This window comes from Haliotis rufescens, unplaced genomic scaffold (genome assembly GCF_023055435.1).
Source record: "Haliotis rufescens isolate VD_foot unplaced genomic scaffold, xgHalRufe1.0.p SCAF_11, whole genome shotgun sequence".
In the NCBI taxonomy this organism is placed as follows: domain Eukaryota; kingdom Metazoa; phylum Mollusca; class Gastropoda; order Lepetellida; family Haliotidae; genus Haliotis; species Haliotis rufescens.
The window spans coordinates 41,939,656-41,952,058 of record NW_025963791.1 but is presented as its reverse complement, the minus strand read 5'-3'; the positions used below and the strand labels follow the sequence as shown (position 1 = coordinate 41,952,058).

Here is a 12,403-nt window from a genome sequence, read left to right as displayed (position 1 = left end):
AACCAGCACGAGAAAAAACACTTTATTAAAATAACTTGCGTGTGGAAAACACAAAATGTTGTAGAGTATATAATATACCAGAGACGACAGCATGGCCGGGGAGGGGTACCGAACCAAGAGAGGGGCATATACTGTTTGGTTGGATTATGTTTTCAGTTAAACACATGGATTGCCATATAGACATGCGTTAAGGTCTATAGTATCTGCGTTTAATGCACACGGTACAGGTAGGTCGGTGTGAACAAATCGGCTAATGGTTTGAAACCATATGAACGGCCATGACAATCTCAACACACGAATATGTCGATATGACGATAGAACATAGATAGTATAGCCTTCAACTAAATACACACATGATCATATTAGCTGTTGATATTCCCTATATTTGCCAATCTACATGCTTAGGAAAACAAGTTTGACAAAATATCTTCCTGTCTACAATTATGGTTTTGTTTTTCTCGATGCGATATTTGTGGCTGGTGACATAGCTGACCGTTTTCAGAAGCTGTCTTAGATTTCCATGACGTCCGGTCAATAAACATTTATGAAACTATTTCACCACAACGCGTACACAGCGAGGCATGACCCGGTGTTTTGTTGTTTTGTAGAGCCCTGTAAATTAATAGAACCTACATATCTGGTAACGTTTGACACTAACCAGTGCAATTACCCCAGGAACAATGGTATCAATTTCGGCATGATTACGGCTTTACAATTAGGGTAAAGGGGGCTGTAGGCACAATTGCCCCGACGTTGTACCGTGACGTCACGAGGGATCATGCTCCAGTGCGCTGCATGACGTACCCCACCATCAGGCGCTATTGTCCTTGCGTACGCCAAGCTATACATAGAACATGTTATACACCTGTATGATGTACATTATGATGTATTATTAGGATTAATACAACCATTTATAACATATTTCCTCAGACTTCAGGACGTCTGATAACAAGGTCATATTCTACACACATGAACTTACATGAATACAATTCATCATGTTTCGTATTTTAGGAGTAACCAGAAACTTAACGTTAAAAAATATTATAACTTAAACTCTCGCATCACAACACACCCTCTAATCAACTTTCACATGCTCTCACAAAATAACGCAAGCTCTCATATATTTATACATGCTTTCATTATATAACACAAACTCTCACTTTCTTCCAGACACCATCTTGAGCCAGCTTGACTCTACTGTCAACGGGAAGAAGGCTGATGCACTGACACAAGACACTAACGCCATCGTCGCCTTTGTGCCTCGCAAACAGAAGAACGCACCAATAGTGACCCCTGTGGAACACGCGCACTTTGTCACAAAACGGGAATCTCGAAAAACCCTGATGGGAAAGAAAAACCGAATTTTCCCCAAAGGTGGGGACAGGAAACCTACAGAGGTTGATATCGAGATGGAGAAGTTTGCCGCTAGTGGCATTGACCTTGAGAACGTCACCGACGAGTTTAAACAGTCGGAGGTCATGGAAACCATCCGGGCACTTCCTTGTAATATGATGGTCAAGGTCATGTTGAGGTATATCGTGTTTCTGACTTCGTCTTTATTTGTATTTTTTAATCATTAGTTTTATCTCTTTCTTCGGTTATTTTTGTAATTGATTGATGGATTGATCCATCCATCATCCATCCATCATCCATCCGTCCGTCCGACCGTCCTTCCTTCCATTCATTCATTCGTTCATTTTACAATCCGTTTCATACTACTTTATTAAGTCTGTTTGCTTTGTCAATCCTGTTTAAGAGAACAACCCAAATGGTGACAACCAACTATTCACAATGCCATCAATTGGCCACGGTAAACTGAACACAAAGACCATCGAGAATATTATGTAACACATTTTCATGAAATACTATCACAATTGATAGTAACACGAACCTGCGCTCGCACCTATTCAGGATATTAGAACGTAGGTGTATAATGTATGTCAGATAGTCATTATCATCATGCAGTGAGTGCAACATCTGTGGCGGCAAGCAACGTGAGCCATGCTGCAGTGTCAGGTGATACATTGTAGTCTTCGGGGGGACATTATCACCTCCACAATCGTCGCTGTCCAGGTAATGGCGGGCATGGACACGTACAGGGAGCTCTGGGGAAATCTTTGATTAACTCACCCGTCCTTCCAGGATTCAGGATTTCAAGCGATTCCTCCGTAAGGATGTGCATGGTGATATTCCAAAGATGTTTTGCATTTAGACGAGAGTGATTCCAACTGCTTTTCGCTAACTCTATGTTTAGATACGAAAAGGTTCTGTGGGCAAGAAGCTACAAATTGTAACTGCACCTGGACGCATCTGGAAGCGAATTATCATGATACAAATTTGAAAGGCAAAGCTACAGTGCACACATATTGGATCCATTGATATGTAAATGTATAAATGCGTATCACAGTTGGCACTACTTATGGATGAGGACATATATAACAGAGTGTCCACGGGGTTGTAAATCTGGTTCACATTGAGGTGCAGCGTAGAAATAGTATCCTTGGCGTCACAGACCCTGGCAGAATAAGCATGTTCTGAGAAACCTCTACAGTTGGTACAGCGGAGTTCTAAACCCACTCAGGACCAAGATGCGCCTGGGGAAAGGCGATAAGAAGTTGAGTCAGAAGGAGCTGAGGAATTTATTCATCAGGGATTATGTCAAGAGCGGGCGGATGAAATGGGCTCGTCACAGGTACATGGTACATGGTGCACGATACTTAGTGCATGATAGGTGATGTTTGGTGCATTGTGCATGGTGACGTGGTGGAGAGGTGTCTTGGTGACGTGGTGACGTGGTGTCGTGGTGATGTGGTGTCGTGGTGACGTGGTTATATGGTGGCGTGGTGGAGAGGTAACGTGGTGACGTGGTGTCGTGGTGACGTGGTGACGTGGTGATATGGTGGCGTGGTGGAGAGGAGGCATGGTGGCGTGGTGACGTGTTGATGTGGGGACGTGGTGTCGTGGGGATGGATAAACTAAGGTCCAGCACGAGGGGCTTGGAATATGATGGAATCAAGATGAAGGTTGATGGTGTCACTTTTCTAAGTCAAACACATCTGAAAAGTATGTTGGTAGCACTGCTGAAGTCAGCAACACCAATCACCACCACGACATTTGAAACCACCACATTTTGTGTTTTATTTGTTTGGCATTAACGAAGCATCATGACCTCATATTTTGTTTTTAATGCAACCGTGAAATTGATCAACCATCACTGTTAGTCAGGCGGAACACTAATAACAGAGACATGGTGGATTCATATAGGATGTCAGAACGAATTCATAACTGAATACAGACATGATAGTAGAGATGTGTTGGTCATCAAAGAAAAAAAATCAGGGGTTGGGGTTGGCTTCGACAGATGTGAAACACTGGTTGTCAACTTCCAGAGGAGATCGGTTTCAGTCCTGACACAACTGCCATACATCAACCGCCATTATTGGTATTGTACTGAACAGACATACATGTATGTCACATCTATGACTCATATATAAATATACATAGCATCTGGATGATACGGCGGCGATAGATCCCTATAAGCACTCATACAATGGTGACCTCAATATGTTTGCAGAGAGAAGCTTTTCGCTGGTCCAGTTCGGGGTCTATCAACATGGGAATCCTGGAAGTACCAAGTGTCCAGGGTAGGTATCAATGTACGCCCCATGGCTTGTTACGTGCTGCTTGTCATTGAACGGATTTACTGTAATTTCTCTAAAACCATCTCTCTGTGGTACAAGAACGTCTCCAAAAGCAGTTTTATTTGTAAACTGTCATAGAAGTTTATTATATATTAGTGTAGATCAATTAGATTAAGTGGAAATGTATATTTGGATGCTTGATATCATATGCTGAAGACGTTTTGCGATAATGGCAAAACTAATTGGATCGCTCATATAAGATTAGTATGCATTTAATATTTTAGTTTGGATGGATATCTATGGTAATTTGAATTGTTTCATAAGCTTATTTAAACAATGCTGCATGGATATTGTACTTCAAAATTGCCATTGTAATATTTAAAAAATCCACATGCTTGCAAGTATTTTGCTCTTACATTTACGCCACTGTACCAGAGAAATATCTGTCTACTTTGCCATGTTAAATTTTTTGCGCACTTCGCTGTCTAGCTTAAAAAATGAGTGTACAATACATATTCCGCTCAATAAACAACATATTCATCACTTAGTGTATGTACGAAAAGTGATCTTTCAGAAATACAAAATGAATATCATTTTCTGTTATATCGTCCATTTTTTTAAAATGTCAGGACAAATTGATCCCGGAATATTATTATGTAAAAACGTCCTTTCAAAATTTAATAATAGTCTCAATACCCTAAAAGAATCTATCAAATGTATGTCCACATATTTAGGAAGAAATGTACCCATGAAATTAGCCATGTAACAATATGACTGTTTGTGAATGTATTATGCATGTGCAAACTATGTGTATCGAATATGTAAACGAACTCTAGGCCCAACTTCTTCTCAAAATATATTCAATAATATAAACATGATTTCACGCCATTTCCAGTATTGTGTTCACAGAATATATAGGCCATTGTTGACGTTAAACAACATCATTGTTAACGATATACAAACATCATTGTTGACGTATACGTTATCACTAGTGACGTCGCAATATTAAAGACGTCTCACCTTTACAATTGATGTCCTAATGGCCTTGTTACCTTCCACGCACGGTTTCCAGTAGACACTATATGACGTATGGCTAGTGAAGAAACAGTGTGTATCCCACTGACGTGTTAACTGACTGCTATGAGCTGCACACGTGGGGAAAACATTCAGATAGTTGTTTCGTGAAATCAATACGACGCACACACTCGCCCTATTTATTACGATTTATTCTCAATATAAGATAATGAAGAACCTTGTGTGTTCACATACCAGACTTCCCACAAGTAATTGTCAGAGATATAAACTGAGGGGCAAAAGAAAGTATACCAACTTCTTTTTTTTATAGAATTAAAACTGAAAAAGAACCGGTGTTAAATTTGATAATGTCTATTAAACCATCACTGGGTTAGGAAATGAATTTAAACAACACGACCACTGCCATGTTTCCAGTGTTGTAAATAAAAGGTAAGATGTGTTGGGTACCTATCAGCAGTTGTGTATTATGCGAACTTTTATTTGTTTTTGTTTTTAAGGTTTTAAATCAAAACAAATGAAAGACAATATAACCATATAGACGTATTCTTTGATTGCTGACGAAGCATCAGCACAGTTCATGGTGGGGTATAATATCAAACATATGATAAAATCAACTGAGAACTATGGCCTCCTTTGTTCACCAGATAATAGGTACTTGTATTCTGTCTCTACACAAAATCGAGTCAGAGCTATTTTAACTCCTAGCTCCATTAAATGTCCCAAATTATTTTGAAATCTACTTTGGTATATTTGTATATGTGTTTTGCGGTCACCTTTAATTAATTTTTGGTCGTCTCTGTGAAAATACTTACGTGATATATGTCTCAGTGAATGTTACCGACTTGATACGTCATGTGTATTTTGGTTGTGCATGTACGAAGCCCCCTTGTGCTGTGAAGGATCATAGAGATGTCTATGGGCTTCCTTAAGGGGTGGTGGGGTAGCCTAGTGATTAAAGTGTTCGCTCGTGTCGCTGAAGACCCGGGTTGGATTCCCGACATGGGTACAATGTGTGAAGCCCATTTCAGGTGTCCCCCGCCGTAATATTGCTGGAATATTGCTAAAAGCGGCGTAAAACAATACTCAATCACCTCCCACAGGGTAATACAGGACCATTTGTTCCATAAAACGTTAATGTCTTACGATCATTAATATTCGTTTTCCTGTCAAATATAATGTCTCTATAAAATGGAAGTAACAGATTTAAGAAATCAGAGTCATATAGCACCAGTCGTAAGTATAGATCAACGCCACAGCAGAAATTGTTAAGGTCTAAGAAAGCCTTCTTTGTCCGTCCAAGATCACGGAAATAAAGGCATGCATATAGGCCAAGATGTATCGTATTGGACGTCATCGTCTTCGTCAGTTACTTTTTTCTTGAATTACGTTTTGCTCAACACTCAACACATGTGCGATTTGGAATGAATCAGTGGCGACCACATTTTATGACAGAAAGAGCAATCCTCACATAAGATCTTCGCCACGTTGAACTGTTAAACGGAAAATTAACACTGAGGTTCAAGATATCACAGTATCAAAGCAACGCCTAAATGTATCCGAGTCAGTTCTCATTCGCATCATGTCCGTTCTGTAGCACTGTATATAATGATGAGGGTCAATATTATTGTGATCAACAGTCGTGGAAGAAATTCAGGATTCATTCAAGAGAAGTGATGTATTCCATCGAGTTATGGGGAAGCTCATTCCGTGGGATAGAAGGTAAGTACATATCATATCATTTTTTATTTACAACAATAGTAATCATAAGGATGACGAATGCACATGTTCTTCTTCATAATGTTCATAGACAACACATTGACCTGTTTATATACTGCTACTGCACCATGCCTATGCGCGTGGGTTTAACCATTTTACTCGCATTTTCAGCCATTTTGTATTTATGTGATTATCTCCCTTCGTTCAAGGTCACCAAGGTACGGGGGTGCTGTCCTACTTTGTATTCCTGAGGTGGTTGTTTGGCCTCAACTTTGTGCTGTTTCTCCTCCTGTTCGGTTTCATCACTGTGCCCATGATCCTGCAGCCTGCCATCAACTACAGCGGCACCAGCACCGACACCGCCGTCAACCTCTCCTACTACTGCACAGAACTGTACATCCTCAACATCTCCACCAATGCAGCAGAACTCATACTCGATTTCATACAGGGAACGGTATGTTATGACACCCTGCCAGAGTTATCCCCCTTTAGCCTCTTTAGTTGTGAAGGTTCTTTAACACCATTTCGTAGTTCATTAATTAGGGTAGCCATCTTGAGTTGTACACATATCCGCTGACCTTTCGCCAATACTGACTGTCATCATTATTTGATTGTGATGTTCACACATGTTCATAATATAGTACGAATCATACAATGGGCTCAGTTTTTAGTTGGAATTTCTTCTTGGTGCTTTTAATTTATACTAATATGGACAGATTGTGGGTCTCCATATGCCGATAAACGAAATACAAGTGATTTTAAAATGAATATCAACTATGTGATTAAAAACGTACAATTTGAAGGTTAACCCATATATTTTATTATTTGATGTATATTAATATTACATAAATAAGTCATTGTAAGTCAGACTAAACAAGGGAGTATCATGTACCCCCTATCTCTCCAGGGCTACATGGAGAAGACGTACCTGTTCTATGGCTTCTACTCCGGCACCCAGTTCCTGACGGGGTCTGGCGTTTCCAGCAGCTACGTGTACAACGTGCCCCTCGCCTACTTCCTCGTCGCCGTCGTGTGTCTACTTGTCAGCCTGTTCCTCATGGCTAAATAGTAGGTACCTGCAAACACTAAACGCTATGTATCTGCATACACCACACAAGACACACTGTGCTCTATGATTGATTTGTACCTGCATACACTACACGCTATGTATCTGCATACATCACACAAGACACACTGTGCTCTATGATTGATTTGTACCTGCATACACTACACGCTATGTATCTGCATACATCCCTAGACACACCGTGCTCTATGATTGATTTGTACCTGCATACACTACACGCTATGTATCTGCATACACCACACAAGACACACTGTGCTCTATGACTGATTTGTACCTGCATACACTAAACGCTATGTATCTGCATACACCACACAAGACACACTGTGCTCTATGGTTGATTTGTACCTGCATACACTACACGCTATGTATCTGCATACATCCCTAGACACACTGTGCTCTATGATTGATTTGTACCTGCATACACTAAACGCTATGTATCTGCATACACCACACAAGACACACTGTGTTCTATGACTGATTTGTACCTGCATACACTACACGCTATGTATCTGCATACACCACACAAGACACACTGTGCTCTATGACTGATTTGTACCTGCATACACTACACGCTATGTATCTGCACACACCACACAAGACACACTGTGCTCTATGACTGATTTGTACCTGCATACACTACACGCTATGTATCTGCCCACATCACACAAGACACACTGTGCTCTATGACTGATTGTACCTGCATACACTACACGTTATGTATCTGCACACACCACACAAGACACACTGTGCTCTATGATTGATTGGTACCTGCATACACTACACGCTATGTATCTGCATACACCACACAAGGCACACTGTGCTCTATGACTGATTTGTACCTGCATACACTACACGCTATGTATCTGCATACACCACACAAGACACACTGTGCTCTATGATTGATTTGTACCTGCATACACTACACGCTATGTATCTGCATACATCACACAAGGCACACTGTGCTCTATGACTGATTTGTACCTGCATACACTACACGCTATGTATCTGCACACACCACACAAGACACACTGTGCTCTATGATTGATTTGTACCTGCATACACTACACGCTATGTATCTGCATACATCACACAAGACACACTGTGCTCTATGACTGATTTGTACCTGCATACACTACACGCTATGTATCTGCACACACAACAGAAGACACACTGTGCTCTATGGTTGATTTGTACCTGCATACACTACACGCTATGTATCTGCATACATCACAAGACACACTGTGCTCTATGATTCTACACGCTATGTATCTGCATACACCACACAAGACACACTGTGCTCTATGATTCTACACGCTATGTATCTGCATACATCACAAGACACACTGTGCTCTATGACTGAATTGTACCTGCATACACTACACGCTATGTATCTGCACACACCACACAAGACACACTGTGCTCTATGATTGATTTGTACCTGCATACACTACACGCTATGTATCTGCATACATCACACAAGACACACTCTGCTCTATGACTGATTTGTACCTGCATACACTACAAGCTATGTATCTGCACACACCACACAAGACACACTGTGCTCTATGACTGATTTGTACCTGCATACACTACACGCTATGTATCTGCATACATCACTAGACACAATGTGCTCTATGATTCTACACGCTATGTATCTGCATACACCACACAAGACACACTGTGCTCTATGATTCTACACGCTATGTATCTGCATACATCACAAGACACACCGTGCTCTATGACTGATTTGTACCTGCATACACTACACGCTATGTATCTGCATACATCACAAGACACATTGTGCTCTATGACTGATTTGTACCTGCATACACTACACGCTATGTATCTGCACACACCACACAAGACACACTGTGCTCTATGACTGATTTGTACCTGCATACACTACACGCTATGTATCTGCATACACCACACAAGACACACTGTGCTCTATGATTGATTTGTACCTGCATACACTACACGCTATGTATCTGCATACATCACACAAGACACACCGTGCTCTATGATTGATTTGTACCTGCATACACTACACGCTATGTATCTGCATACATCACACAAGACACACTGTGCTCTATGACTGATTTGTACCTGCATACACTACACGCTATGTATCTGCACACACCACACAAGACACACTGTGCTCTATGATTGATTTGTACCTGCATACACTACACGCTATGTATCTGCACACACCACACAAGACACACTGTGCACTATGATTGATTTGTACCTGCATACACTACACGCTATGTATCTGCATACACCATACAAGACACATCGTGCTCTATGATTCATTTGTACCTGCATACACTACACGCTATGTATCTGCATACATCACACAAGACACACCGTGCTCTATGATTGATTTGTACCTGCATACACTACACGCTATGTATCTGCATACACCACACAAGACACACTCTGCTCTATGATTGATTTGTACCTGCATACACTACACGCTATGTATCTGCATATATCACACAAGACACACTGTGCTCTATGATTGATTTGTACCTGCATACACTACACGCTATGTATCTGCACACACCACACAAGACACACTGTGCTCTATGATTGATTTGTACCTGCATACACTACACGCTATGTATCTGCATACACCACACAAGACACAATGTGCTCTATGATTGATTTGTACCTGCATACACTACACGCTATGTATCTGCACACACCACACAAGACACACTGTGCTCTATGATTGATTTGTACCTGCATACACTACACGCTATGTATCTGCCCACATCACACAAGACACACTGTGCTCTATGATTGATTTGTACCTGCATACACTACACGCTATGTATCTGCACACACCACACAAGACACAATGTGCTCTATGATTGATTTGTACCTGCATACACTACAAGCTATGTATCTGCATACATCACAAAAGACACACTGTGCTCTATGATTGATTTGTACCTGCATACACTACACGCTATGTATCTGCACACACCACACAAGACACATTGTGCTCTATGATTGATTTGTACCTGCATACACTACACGCTATGTACCTGCATACATCACTAGACACATTGTGCTCTATGATTGATTTGTACCTGCATACACTACAAGCTATGTATCTGCATACATCACTAGACACACTGTGCTCTATGATTGATTTGTACCTGCATACACTACACGCTATGTATCTGCATACTTCACACAAGACACAATGTGCTCTATGATTGTTTTGTACCTGCATACACTACACGCTATGTATCTGCATACATCAAACAAGACACACTGTGCACTATGACTGATTTGTACCTGCATACACTACACGCTATGTATCTGCATACACCACACAAGACACACTGTGCTCTATGATTGATTTGTACCTGCATACACTACACGCTATGTATCTGCATACATCACCAGACACAATGTGCTCTATGATTGTTTTGTACCTGCATACACTACACGCTATGTATCTGCACACATCACACAAGACACAATGTGCTCTATGATTGATTTGTACCTGCATACACTACACGCTATGTATCTGCATACATCACAAGACACACTGTGCTCTATGACTGATTTGTACCTGCATACACTACACGCTATGTATCTGCATACATCACAAGACACACTGTGCTCTATGACTGATTTGTACCTGCATACACTACACGCTATGTATCTGCACACACCACACAAGACACACTGTGCTCTATGATTGATTTGTACCTGCATACACTACACGCTATGTATCTGCATACATCACACAAGACACACTCTGCTCTATGACTGATTTGTACCTGCATACACTACAAGCTATGTATCTGCACACACCACACAAGACACACTGTGCTCTATGACTGATTTGTACCTGCATACACTACACGCTATGTATCTGCGTACATCACTAGACACACTGTGCTCTGTGATTCTACACGCTATGTATCTGCATACACCACACAAGACACACTGTGCTCTATGATTCTACACGCTATGTATCTGCATACATCACAAGACACACTGTGCTCTATGACTGATTTGTACCTGCATGCACTACACGCTATGTATCTGCATACATCACAAGACACATTGTGCTCTATGACTGATTTGTACCTGCATACACTACACGCTATGTATCTGCACACACCACACAAGACACACTGTGCTCTATGACTGATTTGTACCTGCATACACTACACGCTATGTATCTGCATACACCACACAAGACACACTGTGCTCTATGATTGATTTGTACCTGCATACACTACACGCTATGTATCTGCATACATCACACAAGACACACCGTGCTCTATGATTGATTTGTACCTGCATACACTACACGCTATGTATCTGCATACATCACACAAGACACACTGTGCTCTATGACTGATTTGTACCTGCATACACTACACGCTATGTATCTGCACACACCACACAAGACACACTGTGCTCTATGACTGATTTGTACCTGCATACACTACAAGCTATGTATCTGCACACACCACACAAGACACACTGTGCACTATGATTGATTTGTACCTGCATACACTACAAGCTATGTATCTGCACACACCATACAAGACACACTGTGCTCTATGATTGATTTGTACCTGCATACACTACAAGCTATGTATCTGCACACACCACACAAGACACACTGTGCACTATGATTGATTTGTACCTGCATACACTACACGCTATGTATCTGCATACACCATACAAGACACATCGTGCTCTATGACTGATTTGTACCTGCATACACTACACGCTATGTATCTGCATACATCACACAAGACACACCGTGCTCTATGATTGATTTGTACCTGCATACACTACACGCTATGTATCTGCATACACCACACAAGACACACTCTGCTCTATGATTGATTTGTACCTGCATACACTACACGCTATGTATCTGCATATA

The 12,403-nt window shown here is 41.1% G+C and overlaps 1 protein-coding gene across 4 annotated transcripts in view; it reads left to right on the top strand.

The window, feature by feature from the left end:
* Window positions 1-12,403, top strand: part of LOC124142271 (transmembrane channel-like protein 7) — a 46,287-nt gene that overhangs the window by 14,459 nt on the left and 19,425 nt on the right. For 3 of the 4 annotated variants that reach the window (XM_048392762.1, XM_048392764.1, XM_048392763.1), the window contains exons 2-6: window positions 1,171-1,531; window positions 3,575-3,644; window positions 6,314-6,395; window positions 6,602-6,846; window positions 7,300-7,460. In XM_048392762.1, the coding sequence (XP_048248719.1) occupies window positions 1,171-1,531; window positions 3,575-3,644; window positions 6,314-6,395; window positions 6,602-6,846; window positions 7,300-7,460 (919 nt within the window). Of the gene's footprint in view, window positions 1-1,170; window positions 1,532-1,963; window positions 2,693-3,574; window positions 3,645-6,313; window positions 6,396-6,601; window positions 6,847-7,299; window positions 7,461-12,403 lie in introns of those variants that run through there. The other variant, XM_048392765.1, reaches the window with a different exon arrangement.